Source organism: Lutjanus erythropterus, chromosome 2 (assembly GCF_056507025.1).
Source record: "Lutjanus erythropterus isolate fLutEry1 chromosome 2, fLutEry1.hap2, whole genome shotgun sequence".
Classification (NCBI taxonomy): Eukaryota; Metazoa; Chordata; class Actinopteri; order Lutjaniformes; family Lutjanidae; genus Lutjanus; species Lutjanus erythropterus.
Genome location: NC_139318.1, coordinates 3423817 through 3447368, shown reverse-complemented (window position 1 = coordinate 3447368; position 23552 = coordinate 3423817). Strand labels below are relative to the sequence as shown.

Below are 23552 nucleotides of genomic sequence, written 5' to 3'. Positions count from 1 at the left end.
AAACATGATTTAATCAGGCATAAAAAGGGTTAGCTATACCCGAAGGACCCCTGTCTCATTTCCTGGTTTAAAAAAGGCAGGGATACTACTCAAACACTGGTAAACTTTCTAGTTTTCAACAAATTCCTTAAATAATATTGCCATCAGATGTGTCTCAAATATAACATCAACTCTGTAGCAAAGCTAAATAAGAATTATGGTTTAACTCACTTCAACGAAATGAAAAAAAAATACATTTTGTCAACTCCCATGTTAAAAAAGACACAGGAACCAAGGCTTGGTCTCCTGTATGAAAAGTCCTGTGTTTGACCCACCCATTCACCCAGGCTTCTTCCCTGTGTGGACTTTCTCGCTCTTTATAGCGTGTGATTATAGTAAAGGCAACAAAACCGGGTGAAACAGTGACAAAATAGCAGACAAAATAGTGGGGTGACAAACAAAACCGAACACAAAGCTTGGGAGTGTGTCACTATCAATTTGTCACACCTTTAATTGATTGACCTCCAGTCACATGGTTCATAAAGTTGATGCAGACGTCAGCACAGGCTTGGGCGCATTTCTTCCTAAACTGCAGTACCCCGACATAACCAGCAGCAAAATCACTTAAGTCAAGTCTAGACTTTACTTGGAGATCATTCCACATCAAAGTAAGGTTTTATAAATATCTACTTATACATAGGATCAAAATTGATTGTAAGTCCATTTTAGAAATGAGGTCCCACCCCTCCTGTTTAAGAGGAGACAATGCAGGGGGACGTCTGGTGAAAGTTATCTTGGCACGAGCTTTTGCCTACCGGACCATCACCATGTTAACATGCACTCTTTAATTGTTTCAACATGCGGAAAATGTGAAAGTCTTTAGCTTGTCGTGTGGTTGCCATCTTGCATTACTCCAGTGACACATGACAGCAGCACAAAAATCCAGCCCAGCACATGCTCTCCATGTGCATGTAACAGTGCTGTAGCTTAATCCTGCTCCATGTGGCGTTTCCAAAGGGCTCCCTGATTAGTGAGGAACACAGAATATGCTTACATAACCCGCCTCTATTTTTAGTGATGAGCGGGGATTTAAAAAGACACTTCCTGTCATTTTTAGGTTGAGTTGGGCCTGTTTGAGGTGCAGCGCAGCGCAGGGCCTGAACAATGAGCTCACTATTGAAGCTGTGGAGCCCACAGCTACGTGTGTGTGTGTGTGTGTGTTGTGGCGTGTGTTGCGTAGTGAGAGACTGATTGCGAGTGAATAAGTGAACGATCCCTTTCGCTGAATGTTTCATGAGCATGAATAGTCAACTGAGTGCATTATTGGAGCACAATGCCTGTCCTGGGAAGGGGAGAGCCAGTATGTGTGCATGGGAGAGTGGCTGTGAGTGCCTTATTGTCAGGTTGTGTAAGTGTGTGTGTGTACACAAGAATCTGGGTGAGCGTGTGCATGAGTGTGTGTGTGTGTGTGTGGCTGTGCGTCTTACGTAAAGCCAATCTGTCTCCAAACAAACAATGTACCACTGTCCTGAGCTGGTCATACCCCCAGTGATGTAACCACTGGAAACCCAGTGTGTGTGTGTGTGTGTGTGTGTGTGTGTGTGTGTGTGTGTGTGTGTGTGTGTGTGTGTGTGTGTGTGTACGCATGTGTGTGTATCTGAGCCCCCCCAAACAGCATTATAGTTTCATTTTTTAGTTGTATTTTCATTAGTTTTTCATTTTTACTTTCTCGTATTTTTTCACTTAGTTTCCAGAGCGGATTTACTTCCTTCACTTTTATTTTACTTTTGTTTTTATTAGTTCTCAGTATTTTTTATGATAATATGGGGGTATTTGTCAGGGGCAAGATTTAAGAAGATCAGGACAAGACAAACACAACATGTAGACATCCCAGTCTTGATAATTATCTGCACTAGTACCTCCTCATGCTGGTTGTGTCAAATTTGACAAAGCATAAAACTAAAGACATTTCCTGCATATTTTTATGTTACATTAGTTGGTTTTGTAAGTACAGAACAGTTTGGTTTTTTTTTTTCTAAAGTCTGGTTTTTATTTTTATTTCAGTTAGCTAAAATGTTTTTCACTCTTATCTAAATCTGAAAATTAAACTGTAAATTGGAATTCTTTTCTTTGTATTTTTTGCTCGTTAGATTGCTTATTTTTGTACCTTCACACTTTAATTTGCTTATTTTTGTAGGGTCACTTAAATTGTTATGTTCTTTTATTACATTATTGATTAGTGTATCTTTATTCTCTAGTGCTTATTTTTGTACGTTTTGCGACTTTAATCATTAAGATCTTTCGTTTCTACATATTTATTCCTTGAAATAATGTGTGAACACAAGCACCATTGGTGAGGATAACAACTACACAATGACAATAAAGTTCTTCAGTGGTCTTTTGTTGTTGTTTTGTTTTTTACTTTTTTCCCCATAGGTTTCTTGTCAGAGCAGCTGATAACAGCACAGTTCACTCAGCTCAGCTCACTCAGTTTTGGTGTCTTCCAGGAATGAAACTGTGAGGATGATTTTGGTGTAGTGACCACACAGAGCAGCATTCAACATTAACCAAAAAGCTACTCTCTGGGCACCAAATATTCCAGATGTTATTCCCATTCCTTTGACAACATAATGTTACAGTTCCACAAACATTCCAATTCCTTGGTGCGTTTAACTTTAAGATTCTATGAAAACAGTAAACAGTACTCATCACTGGCCAATATACTGGGGCTACTGAAGTCTGGGTTTACTAAGCTGAGTCAAACTGTTAACACAGTCCTTACAGAAGGACCACAAACACAAATAGAGGACTATGAAAAAATGAAATGGCTATGACTTTCTAGCAGTGTATGGTAGCAAGAGTTAAAGTGGTGAGAATATGACACATGTAAGGATGTAATGTACTGCAGTGTGTGCCTGTAGTTTCCTCAGCTAGTCGAGTTTTTAATCAGAAACATCACAATTTATGTGAAAAGTGGACAACACAATGTCACAGTGTTAAGGCTGTGTTAAGTTGCATTGTTTTCTACACGTCTACATTTGGGGCACCAAAAATGTACTTTGACCACCGAAGTTAAGGGCTGTGAGGCCAGTGCTTAAAACTATAAGCATCTTTATGTGACTCACACGGGTCATAAAGAATTTTTCCTTTAGACAATCACTGGAAACAAAGTAGCTGTAAAATGGAAGCACCATAGACCAGAGGTGACACTTTATTATCAGAATTTGATCTGTTCTTCAAACCCTGAGAGGATATTCAGCTATAGATCACATAGATGCCAAGTGGAAATGCAGTAACAAAAAAAAAAAAAAAAAAAAAAAAAGATGACTGGCTTTCAACTGCAGTCAGATAACTAGATTTTAACATTTACAGAATCTCTTGTGGACATATTTCTTTGCAAAAGCTGTACAAAAGCAGTTAAATGTAGAATCATTTGGACATCCTAAACTCCAGCTTTATTGTGCTGGTTTACAGCAGTAACTGTGACTTGTTTACTATTGCCTACATCGCTGATTAGTCCAAAACAAAGCACAGGATGTACAGGTTTCTAGGCACATCGTTTTCCAGAAAACAAGCACAAATAGAGTTCAAAGAAATGCTGTGAAGACAGGGGGAGTTGATTGGGTTCACAGCAGCTGGAGCTGACATCACACAGAGTGATGGAGGTAATGAGAGGACGATGTGGGGGGTAACAGAGAGAAAGAGGGGGCAGCAAAAAGCACAGCAGAGCGGTTGTCAGGTTGAGGCAGTAAAGAGCAGGCAGACAGGTGTCACGCTGAGTTTATGGGGCTGTTAGAGGGCAGGACAGGAGCCTTAGGGTGAAACACCCTTCAACTGAAGGGAAAGAGGGTCACTGAAAAACAAACGGTGGTACAGTGAAAATGTGCGTGTGAGGGACAGACAGCGAGACAGAGGGGGGGAGAGTGGCAGGAGAGCACATCTGGACGGCACTGTCACTGCTCATAAGTCTCACTGCCACAGAGAGAGACAGTGGTGGATGGATGGAGAGAGAGACAAGAGGGCAAGGACACACCAAAGACAGACAGAGCAGGGTGACAAAACACAGACAGAGAAGAGAAAACAGAGAAAACAGAAGGACAAAGACAATGAGCCTGAGTGAATGATAGACAGTGGGAAGGAGAAGAAGAGGAGGGTGGAAAAATGTGTCATGAGTGCCCCTCTGATCAGCATCACATGGATCTGTCCTGGACTGTTCTGTCCTCAGCTGTGCTGTATTTTCCTGATTACTCTCCAGCTGCGTCTGATTGGTGCACTCGGTCTACAGCCCGTCAGTCTGTCAGGTTGACATATCAATCTGACTCAGAGTGTTCCAGCCTGTTTTCTGAGTTACCTGAGAAACCTTTCAAACGTTCTTATTACATGGCACGCTATTCTACTTGAACCATTCAATTTTATTTCATTAAAGGTGTGTCACCACAATTTTACCCACAGAGGACAGTTGACCTATAATGAGGAGCAAAGCCAGCCTGGGTCAGGCTCTTTTCACTATTACCCCTTTTCCATCCACATGTCCTGGCTTGGCTTGACTCGGTTTGATTCAACACGTCAGCCCAGCATGGCAGGGATTTGCTTTTCCATTACTTGCTCGAAGCTGTGTCTCGTGACTGAAGACAAACTTAAAACTAAACACACTGGGCCTCATAATTTCATATAACTGTGTAAATAATCCACCTGTGTGTATCTGAGTGTATGTGCATGAGCCTCATAAATTAGCATAGCTAGTGCCCCAATTATACCATATATGGCTGTGCTTCCTGCCCATCTATCAGGAAGTGTCAAACAATAAAAAGAAGAACTTAAAGAGTTCGGAGCTCTGCTTCCAGAGATCCATGAAGGAAAATCTGTCGTTTTTAAAGCATCAGCAGTAGAATTAAAAGACCTGCTGAAGCAAAGAAACAGGAAGACTGAGTGCTGTTAATGTCTTGTTACCTGAGGCTCATACTGTCACTGAAATAAAGAAGAAATGTCTCGATATGGAAATGGCTTCAAAGAAAAAATACAACTCGCCACAGCAGGGCGATCTATGACTGCAGCAGGAGGAGGGGGTCAAGAGGAAGTTTTCATCACAGAGACAGAGGACAGAGGTGACGATGTTCACCTGGACAGAGACTTCATAAACCTGCATGTGAACATATACGATCAAAACACCTGACAGCAGGTAAAAACTGATCATTAAATTAATGATGAGAGGCTTTGTGTGTAAATTTACAGTTCTATCATAATTTGAAATGTAGTCACACAGAATAATGATGACATAATTTTTAAGTGTCATGTATTTTTCAAACTCAGAATGTCTTCAAACTAATGAAACATACAGTCATTAGTGAAAAACTTTGGTTTGGATACCAGCAGACAGACTGCACATGACTCTACCACAGGTCTGGACCTCATAAATTGTGTTCATGTCTGAAAGAAAATTCAAAATACAAGAAGTACGAATGTTTCTTGCATCAGGCCCATTATTCAGGCCTTACTCAGGCCTTGTTTACTCTGAATAATCCACAGAGCAGACAAACTTTCAACAGTTTTTGTCAGAATGTTCTTTTTTATAAAGCGGTTCTGATGAACCCTGTCCACACTGAGGTCTGTATACTATCCAGATTTATGTGGAAATGGTTTTGGCACAGAGATGCCCCTGTTGAATTTTTGAAATATCAGATTATAACAGTAAAGGCTTGGGAAACTGGTCCAAAGTATACTGCAGTACATGGACTGAAGGCAACTTTATTCAATGATTGAATAAAGTTTAATGTCTTCCATCTGTGTGCTCCAGTACACTTTGTACTACAAGCCTCTTCTGTTACAAGATTAAGCAGCCCTTCAGAGCACTGGACAGGCGTGCAGGGCTTTGTGAGTGGGTTGAAGTGCTTTTAATCTCCTCCTTCATCAAATATTAGTTTTAATTTTTGTGAGTACCACAAATTAAATTGCATTCACCTCCATTGTACTGGACTGGAGCCACTTAAACACTCAACAGGGAAAAAACCCTCCATGTTAAATATGAAATGAAAGGATTTTACAGCCCTGGAAGAAAGCAAAATTATTATCATGAATAAAAAAAAAGTGCCTATAACTGAAGACATTTTCTGTATATTTTTAGTTTATTTTTGTTAGTTTTGTAAGTACAGAACAGTTTGTTTTTTTTCCACTGTCTAGTTTTTATTTTTATTTCATTTAGCTAGTTTAGTTTTAGATAACTGTAAAGACGCTGCCGACCGCTACAGGACAGTATTGTCTTGCAGTGCTTCAGAATGCACTAGCTTATGATTATATAGTAAATTAACAAACCTGTAATCCATGATTTCTTGTTTGTCTAATCAGATGACAAACACACTGAAAATCTGAAAATTAAATTGTAAATAGAGGATTTTTTTTTTTTGTACTGTGACTTTAATTGCTATGTTCTCTTATTACATTTTTGATTAGTGAATCTTTATTCTCTATTGCTTATTTTTGTACTTCCTGCAACTTCTGTCTCTGAGATCTTTCATTCCTGTCTATTAATTTCTTGTAAATATGTGTAAATCTTAAATACATAAATATGTATGAATACAAGCATAATTTGAGGATGACACAACTTTGGTTGTACCTGCACAATGTCAATGATGTTCAATAAATATGAATGTAAGAACCAAAGTCTCCTCTTTACTATTGTTAAATTATGTTAACTGTTCACTAATTGTAGGTTTTTACTGTTAAGTCCAATGTTTAGCTAACTGTGAGTATATGAGCAGGCTTGTATTGGTAAAGGGAGACGGATGCACAGTGAAATATTACAAAAACAGAACACGTCGAAGAAAAAACAAATTAGATTAGAATAGATTTTGCAGCCTTGGTAGAAAAAATGATTATTGCAAATAAAAAATTAAAAATGGGGAAGAAAAACTTGATACAACAATGAGTTCTAAATGACTAGAATTCAGACTTAATAGTCTCCTTAAACATTTTGATCTATTGCTTAGAACTGAAAGTAAGGAGAAGAGGACAAATGAGTGTTGTGTGAGTGCAGTGTGTGTGGGTGTGTGTCCTGCTTACACTGGCACTGGGTTGCCCTTGGCCTCACACTCGATGATGATATTATCTCTGGGGTCGACAATGTAGTCCTTCACTGACTGTCTGACTATAGTGGGGGGCTGCTTCACTGTGGGAGGAGGAGGAGGAGACAAAGAGAAGGTTACAGGCATAAGGTTATGTGCAGATAATTAAGATTTTAATAGTTTCGGACAACAATGGAGCTCAGACAGAGGCAGAAGATATATCAGACTGAAGATACACAGAAGGAAAGTTAAATACTGCTTCAACTTTAAAGCGTTTCCATTGATTCGTCCTTTTTACCATCAGGTCATTATCAGCCTGATCAGTCTACAGCTGCTTTACATTCTCATAAAAGAAATCAATAGATCAGAGTTCCCACCTCCCAGCTGTGTTCACTCTACTATACATATTTAATGGCTCACTTCAGCTGAACCCCTCAGCAGCACAGACGCACCACGCAGCCAACATGTCTCTGCCCTTTGCATTTCTAGCTCACTGAGCCCTGCAGGGCTTTGAATCTAACACTGTACACAAGTACACACGCACACACACTGTACACATAACACGAGATAACAAGCGCTTCAGAGGGCCAGCCGGCTGCTAGATTAAAGGAGCAGCTCGCTGCTCTAAGAGAAAGCTGGACTGTGAGACTGAATTCATGTCTGACTGAGAGGACAGACACGAGAGAACAGTCCCTCTGTAACTGAAGCCACTCCAGTTAATCTCATCCACAACCGAAAAAGGAGCGTATTATACGCATCCTTCATGTTGCCATGGCAACCATAAGAGTATTTTTATAGTATGCTTGGTTGTGATAAAAGCCAGGCTATGAGGGATATAATTAGTATGGAAATTACTCCTCAACATATCAGCTTATACCATGTCCTCCAAGACTCATATTCTTTAAAGGGACAGTTCACCCCACAATCAAAACACATATTTTATATAATACTCTGACCTGTAGTGCTATTTATCCATCTAAAGATAGTTTTTTGAGTTTTGGAGATACTGGCCATTAGGGCTGGGTATTGATACTCAGTAACTTCAGGGTATCGAAACCTCTCCAGTCCAGTGACACCTGAATTCCATTCTTTTTGTGCCCAGATCTACAAAAATTACTATTGGGTTTGTTTGCAGCCCATTACAGCAAGGATTCAGTTTAATGCAATGTGTGACTGGCCTACTACTGCAGCTACATACAGTCTGTGGTGGTGAAGTGAAATTTAATGTATATCACGGAGTTGGCAGATGCCACCAAAATGTTTGAGTATCGAGTGAAGTACCCTATTTGTATCAGTATCACTTCAAGGGTACTGGTATTGGTACTGGTATCGTAATGTTTTAAACAATACCCCGTCCTGTTGGCTGTAGAGATGTCTGTCTACTCTCCAATATAATAGAAATAAATAACTTGTGGTGCTCAAAGCGAAAACTCAACAGCAGTGTCTCTTTCCAGTAATCCAGACCCAGTTACTTAAGATAATCCACACACTTGTAGTGAGCAGTTTCATATAGGGACTGCTTTCTGCGTACCAAACCACACCCACAAACTCTATCACAGCGTTAGCTAGCTCAGTGGTGCTAATGTTATAGCTCAGACAAGCAGAATGACATTAATGTGCTTTTGACACCCCACACTGTCACGAGCACAAGCCTCTTGTCAGAAATTTGTTTGTATAGCACCTTTGCACGCTTCCCTCTGCAGCAAATGTTTGTGGGTTTTTTTTGGTGCTTTGAGCTTCACAAGCCAGGATCCATTTGGTTCCATTATATTAGAGAGAAGGCAGACATCTCTACAGCTGATATCTCCAGAACTCTGCAACTCACACCAAAACTATCTGGATGGGTGAACAACACTACAGGTAAGAAGAAAAATATGCAGGTTTGAGTTTTGGGTGAAATGTCACTTTAACTACCTTTGAGTTTGAATGAAATACACTGTATAATGCTGTAGTGTTATAGTGTTGACATATAACTGTATTTCACATGCATGTGAATTACTGTTTCTATTGGAATACACACTGTCATTCATGAACAAATGTGCATGTTTCAAAAAAAACGATGGTCAGTGTACAGTATGTTCCTTTAATCAAATGTGTGTCCCACAGCGTCATCTGGTCATCTAAAGAACGTTTCCTAAATCTGTTGTGTGAGTGTGTTTTACTTGGATGGAGCAAAAGGAGAGACAACATGTAAATACCAGCTGTTCAGTCTGTAATTTCAGTGTTTTCACCTGCCAAATTAGCAAATGCTACTGCAGCATTACAAGCTATAAGCTATAAGCTATCACATGAGCATGTGGGACAGAAACATTAGCAGTGACATGATGTTAAAAAGAAACACTTACGGTCTTGCAGGATCTTTGCTGTTTGTCCAAGGTAAAGCCAAAGAAAGACAAGAACAAGAGGATGGACAAATTGTGGGGTGATTGTTAATCATATTAGAGACAAATCAATATCTATAGCACTATGTTACAACTTTATATTCATCATGTTATGTTATGTAAAAGCTCAGTGGTTCCAAACTGGTCAGGTACAGTTTGAGTGGGTTGTGAGCAGGTGGTTCAGTGTTGTGAAAAAAAAAACAGTTATTCTGAAATGTAGTGCATTTTCAGAGCTGTGCTTTTATTTTGGTGTACCATTTCTGTCTTCCTAGACAGCCACAGCTAGTTTTTAGTCTGAACAAGCCTGAATTAGTTGTAACTGCTCTTGAAATGTTTCCTCTAAATGTTTCTTTCCTGCATCCAGCGCTGGAGTACACTGTCCCTATCTGGACCAGGCTAAAAGGCTGGAAACATGCAGAAAAGGGCTTGTAAAATCATACTTGGCCGGAGGTACTCAGAGCCTCTCTGTGTGCTTGGATTGTGTACTCTAGCTGAGAGACACACTCGACTGTGTCTTGACTTGGCCAGAGAGCTGCTCAAGTCTAACCTCAGTGACTGGCCCCCTGAGGATGGAGCTCACAGGTCATCAAACAGGAAACTCAGACAAACTGACCATCCCAGATACAGAGATACAGATCACCAATCCCCTGTATGTGCACGCCCCTTAATGACAGCAGATTTTAGATATCTAGATATTACATATAAGTTTAATGTTATTTATTCCAGTGTTTTGAACAATGAGACTTGCATTTAACATTGTTGTTAACTGCATTAGCATTTGACAGGTGGCTAACTAATAACAGTAGTTAACTAATAATTAACTAATAACTACTAATCGACTTGGAAAATCGTGGGCAGCCCTACTAAGCTGGTCTACAGTACACTGAGTGTCACCTGAAGTCTAAGGAACAATTTCAGCCCAGAGAGTGAACCAGTTTAGAGCCACTGATACAGCTTACAGTTACACCGTACAGAATTTATGTGATACAATATCTGAATTAGTCATATTAAAAGTGTGAGAGTGAACTGTGATCTATAGAGTGAAACAGAGACTCACCTGTAAGGAGTTCCCGTATCGGCACAGGATAAGCAGTAAGGAGGAGAAAGACAACACACAAGTAATGCTTTAGAGAGCATACCAAAGACTGTAACACAGCAACATACTGTGGATTTCAATTGTGATAACAGATTAAAAACAGATAGGAGCACAAAAAACTTCAGATGCTTTTTTTTCCTTCCAACTAATGTTTTTAATAGTTGTGACAGACATTGCAGCCACTATTGTGCACATGATAAAACCAGGGAGGTGTACCTTGAGGGCAGCACAAAAAAGATGCAAGACTAAAGATTTAGTGTTGATGACTTGATCTTCCTCTGGATGGATTTTTGTCTGCAGCTAGTGAGGAAGCAGTTTACTCCGGTGTACTGAGCATTTCAAATCACTTTTCAGATTCACCTGGATTTCATTTCAAGTCAAATAATCTTTCTTTCTACAACCCCAAAGGAAAGTTAAAAAGCCTGTCTTCACCAGAAAAGTGCTGCAGTTAACTATTACAAACCTTGTTTACATTCATTTTGAGATGAAAATATTTACTGCTCTGCTCTACTGGTCACAGTAAGTAGGGGGGAGCAGAATAAAGACCAGGAAAATATATAGAAGGTTTGGTGGATGGACTCATATTTTACTATTCGTATCTTATTTGTACCTTTTATTTTCAATTTGTATAGTTTTCTTATTCTTACTATTATACTTCTTGGATTTAACTTTTTCATCTTTCTTGTCCCACTGTGCTGCATCACCAAGTCAAATTCCTGTGTACTTTCTACATTTTTTGGCAAATAAAGTGATAATGATTCTGATCTCTTTCTGGATGGTTCACACAAAACACAGGACTTGCGTTGGGGTTTGTGTTGATCGATCGTGTGAATCCAAAAGTAACGTTATGTCACATCCTTATCTTAACCCAATCCATCATCTTTTCCTAAACAAAACCAAGTCGTTTTGATGCCTTACATCACATGACTTTATGTAATGTACTGAAGGTCCGGTGCTGCCTGTCGCCGGTGCTCTCTGATGGTCATATACATCATTTGGGGAATCACTGGCAATTGACTTATTGTCTCGTTGATGAGGCTGTGTTAAGGATGTGTGTTCAGTATAAATCTGTCTCATATTAATCCAGTCATTTTGTAATGTCAGACTGGGTGTGATCACACTGGCTTGTATTGTTTTAAATTGCGATCTGGAATGAAGTGTTGGTGCTGGATGACAACAACAGCCTTTTACGAACACAAGGGTCTGAAAATGAAGTGACACAGCTCTTAATTTGTAGGTAACTGACTATAAATGTAATGCTACATGAAAAAGAAAGTATTTAACTGGAGCACAAGTTAATGAGATTTTAAAGGAACATTTGACCAAAGCAAAGCACAGCGTGATTGATCCTCTACTTCTGTTGGTGCTGTGTTTCATTCACAAAAAGCAAATAACTCTTCATAAAGCAGAGGGCATTTCTCATTAATTCTTGTCCTACATTCCAAATGCTGTCCTATACATGTACTAAATACCTTTAAATGTATATAGTTAGCAGTATACATGGACTTGCCAAAATGTTTGTGATTTAAGTCCATCACCCCACTGACACACAGGAACACACACATGCACACACAATGTCGAAGAGACCATGTATCAGGAGCTTGACCTTGTGTTTGTCTGACAGTTACAGATGAGCCTTGATAGAAGGTGTGCACATATATACATGCTGCTCTGCACCATTATGTGTGTTTGGCCTGTGTGTGTTATATATTTGATCCAGTTCATAATGATGACAGTGTTTTGTCAGCTACGACCCCACAGATCTGCTGACTGAAATGAAACCTTTTTCATCTTATGTCCTTTAGATATCATTATGCAGAGATAGAGCGTGTGTGAGTGTGTGAACGTGTGTGTGTGTCCTGTAGAGATTTGAGGAAAGCTCTCATCAATAAAGGTCAAGAGTGCAGTTTGCTGTGAAGCAGATAAGGAGACATGAGTAGAGGAGGGGGATGGGGCTTCTCATCCTGTCTGCTGAATTAAACCATCAGTTAGCTCTGACAACCAGGGGGTTTCCATGTCTTACTGCATCAGTTTGGGATTCAAAACTGAAAAATGAATCATTATCAACTACAACTGATCAGTAACAAAAAGGACAATGCTGGCTTTTTTGATATACATGTAATGCCTCATAACAAAGGAAAACATGAAAGGAGGTCTGCACTCTGTGGCTCCCTTACATGTAATTTATTGGCACTAGAGATGCAACAATATATTAAATATTCCAATACTGCGATAAAATAACAGTATCTACTGTGATATGGTATGTGACATGGTCAGTTACTCTATTTATTTATTTTTTTTACATTTTATTTTATAAAAGGACTGCTACTGACTGATGCATTGTTTTTGTTTTGCAGAACTGTTTGTGTGTGTGGATGAGTGTGTTATGTATATACATAATTCAAGCATTCATCGCCAAAGACAATTCAAGTCAATTCTTTGCCCATGCTTTGGTCATGGTTGTCCACATTTATTTAATTCTTTTTTTTATTTATAGTAAGTTGTGCATGTAAGTAGGACAGGTGCAGAGGAGAAGAGTCAACAATAAAAAGCAAAAAGAGTCCTGCACACTGTCTTCTGCACTTACAAATTTAAGACTATTAAAAATGTTTCAGTGCAATGACCTTCAGCAGGTTAATTTTACAAAACACAAGGAGAGACCATTGAAACAGAACAGAGTAGTAAGAGTAATAATGAGGTCTCACTTCAAGCTGACATCATTCAGAGAAAAATCAATAAACCATAACTTAATGATATAATCATGTAGTATGATCTGATGGGTCCTGATAGTTTCTAGATTTTTCTGTCAATGATGTCAGCTTGTAGTGTGATCTGACTGGTCCATGTGGGTTACTATCATGCTAACTATATAAATGGTTTCTCTTTGTGTTTTGTAAAGTTATTGTTCATATCAGATTTATTATTTAATAAAGAACATTTTTTCAAGTTGTCATTTTTCTTGTTTTTTTGAATATTGCAATAAATATTGTATCATGGACTTTTTACCATAGTATTATCATACTTCAAGATTTGGTATCACTGCATCCCAAAATATCACAAATCATACAGCAAACATGGACATTATACTGTGTATCATACTGAACCATGAGTTTAATCTAACTGTGACCAACTGATTATATTTTTATCAGAAATACATAAAATCCTGCCTGTCACTTTATCACAGTGTGCTAAATACATTAAAATGAGGTCAGTGGGTTATAAGAGTGTTACCCAAATGGTTTCTGTTAGGCAGGCTGTGTGTGTGTGTGTGTGTGTGTGTGTGTGTGTGTGTGTGTGTGTGTGTGTGTGTGTGTGTGTGTGTGTGTGTGTGCATGTGTGTGTGTATCAGATCAATAGAGCATCGTAAGTCCAGAGTTGAAAGGTCAGGCTTATAAAAAAAAACAGAGAGAGAGACGGCGCCATAGGGGGGCAGAGACATTGTAGACAGAGCAGCTGACAGCTGACTGCTGCGTGTGTGTGAGTGTGTGCGTGTGAGTGTGCAGTTGTGTATGGAACATATAAGCCAGGTGTCCTTGGGGCTCTGTCAGTATCAAACCATTTTTCATTGTATAATTGTGAAACATTCATCTTAGCTGTGAAAAAGGAGTGTGTGTGTGTGTGTGTGTGTGTGTGTGTGTGTGTGTGTGTGTGTGTGTGTGTGTGTGTGTGTGTGTAGTGAGGGTAAGAAAAAAGAAAGAAAAGGCGCGACTTTCTCCTTTCTCTTTCTCCTCCTCTGTGCTTTTGTTCCTTATTCCCCCAGGAATCCATTTAACAGCAGAATCCAGTCACACTGTGATACTCGTCATAATGGACAGGTATGAGAATGTGTGTCACTGTGTGTGTGTGTGTGTGTGTGTGTTGGGAGTATATCTCTGTAATATATTAATGTGTGCATGCTGGAATCAATAAAGACCTCTCACCTTTGAATTTGCAGGGAGGGAGCCACCCATAGTGACACATTATTATCCAGGGATATGAAGCAGTCTATTCTCATGATAATCAAATGTTAATGCGATCCCTGCTACACCTCCAGAAACACACTTATGGTTTTGGATTCATATTTTAAAAACAGGATGGTAAAATGCTTTGAAACCTGTGTATTAATTTCACTGCTGAAATGGCAGTAAAATTCATTCTTTTTTTTAACTAAATAAAACACTTTTTAAGAAATCTGAAATGGATATACTTTAAAGTGAGAGGATGTTTACTCTTTGAATGAAGCTTTATTAAGATAATACCCATAGTTTCATTTTGATTGGGCCCATGTAAGGGACAGTTCACCCCCAAATCAAAAATATATATTTTTCCTCTGGTCTGTAGTACTATTTATCCATTTATCCATCTATACTGTTTTGATGTGAGTTGCAGAGTTTTAGAGATAGCGACCGTAGAGATGTCTGCTTCTCTCCAATATAATGGGAGTAGATGGCACTGGTTTATGGTGCTTAAAATGCCAAAAAACATCAGTGTCTTTTTCCAGAAATAATGACCTGGTTACTCAAGATAATCCACAGATTTTGTTGTGAACAGTTTCATGTAGGAACTACTTTCTTTCTGCAGTAGAATTTAATAGAACTATATTTTGGTGCTTTGAGTACCTCAAACCAAGTGTCATTTAATCCCATTATATTAGAGAGAAGGCAGACATCTCTAGAACTGATATCTCCAAAACTCTGCAACTCACACAAAAAATAAATAAATGGATAAACAGCTATAGAGGCCAGGGGAAAATATGTATTTTTGTTCTGTCCCTGTAAAAGCTGCATGAAAAAAGAATGAATGAAATGCAATACAGCAGGGATCCAGATATGTTAACTTTTAGTCCCTAGTATGGGTCATGTTTTTGAAGCACCACACCCTCAGTTGTAATGCAGGTTTTCTGTCATAAAAGTAACGTTTTCAGATCTTTAAAGATTAAACACACCAACAGAAAAGTGTTGTTAATTTAGATGCTTCAGACTAAAAAGAAGAAAGTGAGTTTCCAGAATATTATAGTGCACCTCTGTTCTTGTTAATGTTGTTAAAGTTGGGCAGGCATTACACCTTTTTATTGATCATGTACTTTGTGTTGTCTTGCACTACATATTTTAGTTGGCCTTTATGAACAACCAAAATCTGCAACACATTGTACAGATGAACTGAGTGACCCTGATGTGGAGCTCATGCTAAATGTGAACATGGAACCGCTGACAGTCCCAATAAAGTTTCTTAAAACAAGGCGACTGTGTCTTCAACAAAAGAGAGAAAAGCTTTGTGCAATTCTCATATGAATGAAAAGAAAAATACTGTCTGGAGCTGCAGATGTCTGAAGGATGCAGACAATATGGTGTCTGTCCTGCAGTGAAGTTCAGTTTTATATCACAGCAGTCTCTGTTAGGCCTACAGTTTTAGCCACATGTAAAATACTTTTCTGCTCATTCACTCACGACAGTTGATAACAGATCTGTTGACAGCAGCCATGTGGAAAATCAGAGCGTGAAATGACAGCTGACTACAAACAGATGACCAAAGTTTCTGACAGACCACTGACTGTTCAGGGGCGACCAATTCACAGCTAAAACTGGGCTACAGTGTCTTCCTGTCTTAAGGATATGTTACAAATTGGGATCAGTTTGGTGTTGGGTTTGGGTTTGGGTTTGGGTTTCCTGCAGTATCTGCTAGAGCTCCACTGACTCTCTGATTGATTTTGAAATGATGCTGGATTTAAACTTACATTATAAAGGCTTAAAGCATCTTTAATGTTTGAATATTACCATGGTACAGTTGGGGACCTGTTTTATATGTCGTGCAACTTTCTCTGAACAATGTTTCCTGTCTGTATCTTCACTGTGAGCTCACAATGCCAACAAAAAAAGCACTTGTCCTTTATTAAAAGGCTAGAAGCAACAATTTTTAATTTGACAGGGCAAACTAGCACAACTTCCTACTTCTGTGTCAGCAGTATACCAGGGATGATAATGATTAATAGATGAATGGTCGAGAATTTGATCAGTCACATGAAATTTGTCCACATGTTAACTAATATTCAATTATATATTTCTAATATGTCGGCCTCAATGTTTTTATATATTTCATAGGCTATATCAGTGGTTCCCAAAGTGGGGGATGTGTCCCCCTGGGGGGTGCAGAGCCACTGCAGGGGGAGCACAGGGGAGAAATAAAGAGAAATGAACAAACAAGTGTTTGCTGATGCTATCAAGCTCATCTTTGTTTTATTAAAATTAAACTTTTGAATCCTTTTTTGTCAGTTGCTTCTCAAATTATTGTAAATGATTGATAATAATCACTGAGTGGAGGTGCCCAAACTTTTTTTGGCCTCTAAAGTGGGGCGTGCCAGAAAAAATTTGGGGAACCACTGAGCTGTCAGAGAATATCCAGTTTTTGCTGCAGAAATAAAGCTTTGATTGATGGCAAAAAAACATGCAAAATCTTTACCATTTTGTAATTATATTTAATCGATTGCAACTCTACAGTGCACAGTTTATAAAAGGTTTGTAAAAATTTGAGCTAAAATATTCAGCAGAATTTGGCACAATATGAAATATATATTATAACGAGTCAAAGGGACCGCAGCACTGAGCAATCCCAGTAACAAACCAATCTGAGCCATCTGACTTAGCCAACTTCCCTCTAACCAAACTAAGAGAAGTTGTTAGTGTGTCATTTGTATCATAGTTTGTACTAACAGATTGTGTTAAGTAGATCTGATTATTGTTCAGTGACTTACGATCTTGTGGGACTTCGATGGCTGCTGCTTCACGCCACAGTAGCAGCAGTAATGACACGAGAGCCAGGGCCGCATGCCCGCCCTGCCCCAACATCTCTCCCCCTCCGATTGGCCGGCCTCACCCCTTGCCTCTCCTGATTAGCTAGACGGTTCTCCTGACCTCCGCGCCGAGGACCTGTGTGTACAGAGCAGACAGATGGTTAGCATGAGGACAGCGTAGCAGACCATAAAGTACAGTATATCTACAGTATAAACTGTAGGTGGATGAGCGTGCGGCTGTGTATGTACATTCTGGCACGAGAGTGTGTGTCGACTCTGGCCTACATTCACAGCTGAGTCCCTGTGTGGCTCCCCAGAGAGAGCAGCCTAGAAACAAAGCCAAGGAGAAGCTCTGTGGCTCAGATTCTTCAAGTGGCATCAGACTCCATCACAAGCTGCTGCAAGGCAGCAAAATGTAGAACGTTGTGATGATGGAGAATGATGATCATCATATGTCTTTGCTACAATCTATATTTTCATAATTTCTTAATTTGACGATACAAAATGGTGTTTAAAGATTTTATAGTGCTTGGAAATTTTATTTGATCACTTAAATAGTTTAAAAATGTCAGTCAGTGTTGTGAATTTTGATTTACTGGGTGGGCTGAAAGTGGATGAGAGGCTGGAAGAGATGGACAGGACAGAGGAGAAAGAAAGCCAGAGCCGTCAAACAGACTACACTATATGTTCACTGTTTTCAGATCTGGTGTGCTGAGGAAGGTCTGGCTATTGATTTTAAAATCACTACAGTGGAGCTGAACTAGGCAGTTTTATGTCACTGTGAAACACAGGAGAGGTGAACCCTGTGGTTTCAGCAGTTATGCTGGCCTGTGGAGGGCTTAACTGCTACATCCAGAAATAAAGAGAGCCTTTGGAGATTTATGTTTGAGCAGCCAGGGAACCCGCTGTGTCCTGGTGCTTCTTTGGAGACATGCCTCTCTTCGTTTCCGCCCAATCCATCAGCCTTTTATCTCCATCCCAATCTCTGGTGAAGTTAATGACGTAACTTGAGCTTGCATGTTTTCATTTGTAGTCTATTATGATCACCTGCTTCTCTGGTTATGTTGTCCACTGTAGATGTAGCAAGGAAACTCAACTTGTTTTGCTCAGGGGCCACTTCTGCAAAATGACAGGAGGCTAAGGGCCAGCTAATAAACTACCATTAATGATACTGTTATTATCAGATAAAATGAAAAAACAGACCTATAATTCATCTTTGTTTTTAATTCTTTATTTTCAAATTAAATTACTTATTAAATAATTTAACCTGCTGTAAGGAGATCAATCAGATATTTTACTGCATTTAATAACTGTATTTTAGTTAGAAATGCTTTGGTAGCATTTGAAAGAGTTTATACAACATTAAACAGGGGGAACCTCTTCCAACATGCAATCACTGAAGTGTTATTCTAGCCTTGAACAGAAATTTCAAGGGGGACACTGCAGCTGTAGCGTTCATGTCAAGTAAAGTGAATATTTCAACTTATTTCAACTTCAACTGATCTTTGATTGAATATTTCTGGAAGTATTAAGTTATAATACCAGTGAAAAAGCAGGATACTCAGTGCTGATTCACTGTGCAGGACCTTATGGGCCAGTGACAACATGGACAACACATCCATATTTCTCTAAAGTCAGTGGTCTACACTCTTCTTCCTGCCACATTATTCAGCCGTCAGCCCACAAGCCAGAGATTTCTAATTTGCTCCCCACCACCTCCACATGACAGCCAGGTCTGTGTACTGGCAACCATACCAGGACCACCTGCCCACTGTTAATCCCTGTCCCCCATGCTGCCATCCCCCACAAGGATCAATCCTTCACTCTGCTTCACATCACACCAGAGCTCAAAGCTATGACAACAGGATAAATTAAAAAATAATCAGGTGGGGGTGTGGGGGTGGCTGTTTGCCATAAGGTTGCCATTTCAGACTTCCAGGAAAATATGACAACCTGAGGGTGGAAAATGTGACATAATGACACAAAGGACTGAGGAGGTCTGGGACTCGATGTGTACAGTCAACGCTCACTGAATCAACTGTATGAATACAACAAAAGAAATTCAGAAATTCAGATCTAAAAAAAAAAAACCTAAAAGAAAATGAATACTGTACAAATATTCTCTCATTTCATCCATTTAAATGATGTCTAAATCTCACGGCAACTCCACTAGAATTGATCAGGAATCAATAAGAAAATAGCTTCAGAATCTGACTGATAAGCAGAATCAATAATGGCATTGGTAATTCCCATCCCTACTTAAAATGTTAAATATAGTAACAAAAAAGAGAGAAAAAGAAACAAGAAATATTCATATTTACCATCATCCTACTGTACAATGATCAGCATGAAGCATGTGAGCACTGTGAATCCCCATCAGGATCATTTTTACAATGTTGCTCCCTTATGATCATACAATCTGTTTTACTCAAATCTTAGGGATGCATGATATTGGATTTTGCAGATATTCAATGCGTTGATATTTTCCAACTCATTTTGGCCGATCGCCAATACTGACACCAATATATCACCTAACTGCATCAAGTCCTGTAGTGGAAACATATTATTCTACTCTGACTGTGCTGTCCATGTCAGACACTTAAAAAACACATTCACACTGCAAACACTTGCATCATGTCCATATAATTAAAGAATCACTTTACCAGACTGTCATCATCTGTGTATGAAGAATCATTTAACTGCAGATGATACATCCTTTCTTAAACCAGTAAACAGAAAAGAGACTGCAATACTTCTTTGTGTGTGTGTGTGTGTGTGTGTGTGTGTTTTTATCTTAGCAAATACAAATGAACACAGTGTCTGTCCTTTTTCTTTCTTGAACCAGTAAACTGAACAGTGACAACAATCAGCTTGTCCCACTGGTTTTTATTCACATTCAGTTGTGGTAAAGTGGCAGAGATGTGACTGTATGTTATGAATTATGTTTAGCTCTTCTTAAATTGGCCACTGCAGTGAACACACTTCAAAACGTACAACTTTTACTGTGAAAGCCAGTCGGCTCTGTTTCTGGTTCTTGACTCACTTTTTAAATTTTAATTGTACCAGTCTGATAATGGAACAAGCTGATTGTGGTCGCTTTTCTGTTTACCAGTTTGAAAAAGAAAAATGACAGCTACAGTGTTCATTTGACCATTTGTTAAAATAAAAATAAAAAAACAAACAAAAAAAAGCAATGTAGCCACAAGAGTTGAAACACGGTGACTGGCATTTTTTTTTTATTATACAATGAATCATATTTCATACATGGAACCTGTCATATTGTCAGAAATGTTCATTTCAGACTGATATGATATTTAACCTTAAATCCTTTATCAGCTAATACCAATGATGTGCCAACAATATAGTGCATCCCTTTAAAAAAATAATCCAAATAGAGAAAAAACAACAAGAATTTAGTATGAGTCTTTATCTCTTAAAACTGCGAGCAGCGTTGTAACAGCCTGATTTCACAACAGAGGGGACACAACAGCTTTTTGGCCTGAGGGCAGTACTCAGATTTCACCCAAAACCTACCAACAAACACCTACCACACCCACACACACACACACACACACACACATATTATGCATAAACCATCTGGTGGTATGTCAATTCAACACTATTCAACTAAAGAGCTAATCTGCCCCTGGGGAGCTAATACCCCACATAGGCTGGCATGAGGTGCCAATCACACACACACCATGCAAGGATGCAGATGCACAGGGACCATGTACTGTACACATGGTCACACACGGATGAAGACACACCCCGACACACCCTCATTCTACTAGACAAACGTGCACACACATACATGTAAGCACACATATCTGTGCAGCCCAGATGTTGTTAAACCTGACCAGTATCACCCCGTCTCTGTTAATTACTACAGCACTTTCCAGCGCACACACACACACACACACACACACACACACACACACACACACACATGAGGGAGAGGAGTAGAGGGAAGGGATTAGGAAAAGAGCATGCCACACAGTCCAATATGAGCCTTAAGACAGAAGTCTGCTTTGAATTGCAGATTTATTCCCAGCAGAAAAGTCACAGAGAGAGAGATAGAGATAAAGAGGAAAGACAGAGAGAGAGAGACACTGACAGAGAAGAAAGAGTGAAAGCACTGAAATAGGTCAGTGTTCCTCTCCACGTGTGGAACCCTCTCTACACACTGCAGTGCATTATAAATGATAGCACACAGTGATACACTGAGGCTGAGTGCACATGAAGGCAAGAAAAAGGGTCAGTGAACGTCACATACTACACACATTAACTCATATAGTGGTGTGAATAACTGCTACACAGCAAGCTGAGAAAACCAAGGGGCCAACTGTTGTTACAGGCTGACAGGCATCCTACAATCTTCTTCTATGACAAACTACACACGATAAAATGACCATTTATTGTGCTCAATGCCTATTTTAAACCAATTTATCCATTATCAAAACAGCTGGCAGTTAATTTAATAATCAATCAATCGTTGCAGCTCTAGCCCAGGCGTCAGACCTCTGTGAAAGAGGCTGACAATTTAAAGCGCACTGGAGGAGACACAAGGTTGTCTACACTTTCCTCAGGCTAAGAGCCATACACCATAGTAGGGTGGCATGAGGTGACATTGTTTCAGGGACCCAGTCACAGGGCAGCAGCACGGTGTCAGTCACAGTGAACTGGTGCGGCCCTGGTTCTGGCAGTGGCTCAGAGACACAAAGGGTCAGTGTGTAGGTTAATGGTTTTTACAGGGCAGTCTGGGGGACACAAACATTCACGCACAAATCCTGCACCGTGCTGGCAGGTGTGGCTCGGCCGGCCACTCTGACAGCGTGTACTCGACTGTAAGCTCTTTCACATTCGTAGCTGACCTAGCTAACATAGCTTGGTTTACACATGCAGGACCACACACACACACACACACACACACACACACACACACACACACACACACACACACAAGGTGACCAAAATACAACCAGGTCAGAGTTACCTTGGTCTGGCCTCAGGTCCACCACCTCAGGCACACATCATCATCACACATCGAGTACTTCTCCTAACCTTAACACTACTGGGTGCATCATCAGACAAAAGGCTGAAATTTAGGCTGTCCTCTCCCTTGTCCTGCCTCTCGTCCCAGAGGCTCTAACAGAGACAGACTGGCCTGTTGCAGGCGATTTCTAAAATTAACATGTTCATTTGCATTCGGTGTATACAGTATGTGTTGTGTATCACTGCTTAGTGACCTTCCATGAGTGTTGCCAGAAGCGTGCTCAGAGTGGAAATAACCTACTTCTAGAAACTGCAGGGAATTAGCATAAATGAGACTGTTCAGAAAACTGTTCTTTGAATATTATACGACTTCTTCCTTTATTTAAGATAAAAGCCCTCTGTCATTAATACACACTGAAGACTGCACATATTTTTTATCATAACTGGTATAGTTGGTACAGTAGAATCTATTGGACTAAATTACATTTCCCAGTCTTGTCAGGCCAAATGTAGACTGAATCAATTAATCTGCAGACTCTTCTCCTTATCACAGCCCTCACAGGTTTTATATTTCTTAAGAGAGGCCACTTAAAATGCAAGAGCTACTGTAGAAATTTCCTCTCTGTTGAGTGAACTGTGAAGGCGAGCATGATTTACATGATTGAGGTTTGATTATTACAGCTGCGAACACAAGACCTAATCAGCTGTTGAAGGTTTTCATTTGGGCTCATTTTGGGATTATTTTTTCTAGGTTCAGAGACTTGCAGGGGATTAACCATTTGTAACTGCTGGCTTTACAGTTAGATTTGGACAAAAATGGATCTGCTGTTTGAGGTAGCTCTTTTAGTAGATCACAAATTTCAGACACTATACTACATTCTGAAAATGTGTACAGTTGTACATATGGGTCTGTTATTATCATATTTTTGAGTATGATTTTCATCTTTTCATTTAAAGGGACTGATAACCCCAAAATGAAAAACACACATTTTCGCCCGGGTCCGTAGTGCTGTTTATCCATCTAGACTTGCAGAGTCTTGGAAATATCAGCTGTAGAGATGTCTGCCTTATCTCCAATATAATGGGACTAAATGGCATTCAGAGCACCAGGAAAATACATTTGAAAAATTCAAAACCAGTGTCTCTTTCCAAAAATCATGCCCCTTGTTGTGAGACGTTTAATGTAAGGACTACTGTCTGTCTTACCTGCCTAATGAACTAATGCTGCACACTTCATCAAAATTTTATCAAAATCACAACATGCAATATTTGCCAAAGGC

At 39.5% G+C, this 23552-nt stretch overlaps 1 protein-coding gene across 6 annotated transcripts in view; it reads right to left on the bottom strand.

The window, feature by feature from the left end:
- nfasca (neurofascin homolog (chicken) a) overlaps nucleotides 1-17410 on the bottom strand; it is an 86565-nt gene extending 69155 nt beyond the window's left edge. For 5 of the 6 annotated variants that reach the window (XM_084726291.1, XM_084726282.1, XM_084726254.1 and 2 more), the window contains exons 1-3: nucleotides 17242-17410; nucleotides 9383-9400; nucleotides 7036-7141 (exon numbers count right to left, since the gene is read on the bottom strand). In XM_084726291.1, the coding sequence (XP_084582417.1) occupies nucleotides 7036-7141; nucleotides 9383-9400; nucleotides 17242-17335 (218 nt within the window). In that variant the 5' untranslated portion in view covers nucleotides 17336-17410. The remainder of the gene's footprint in view (nucleotides 1-7035; nucleotides 7142-9382; nucleotides 9401-17241) is intronic. The other variant, XM_084726271.1, reaches the window with a different exon arrangement.
- Between the last annotated feature and the right edge of the window lie 6142 nt (nucleotides 17411-23552).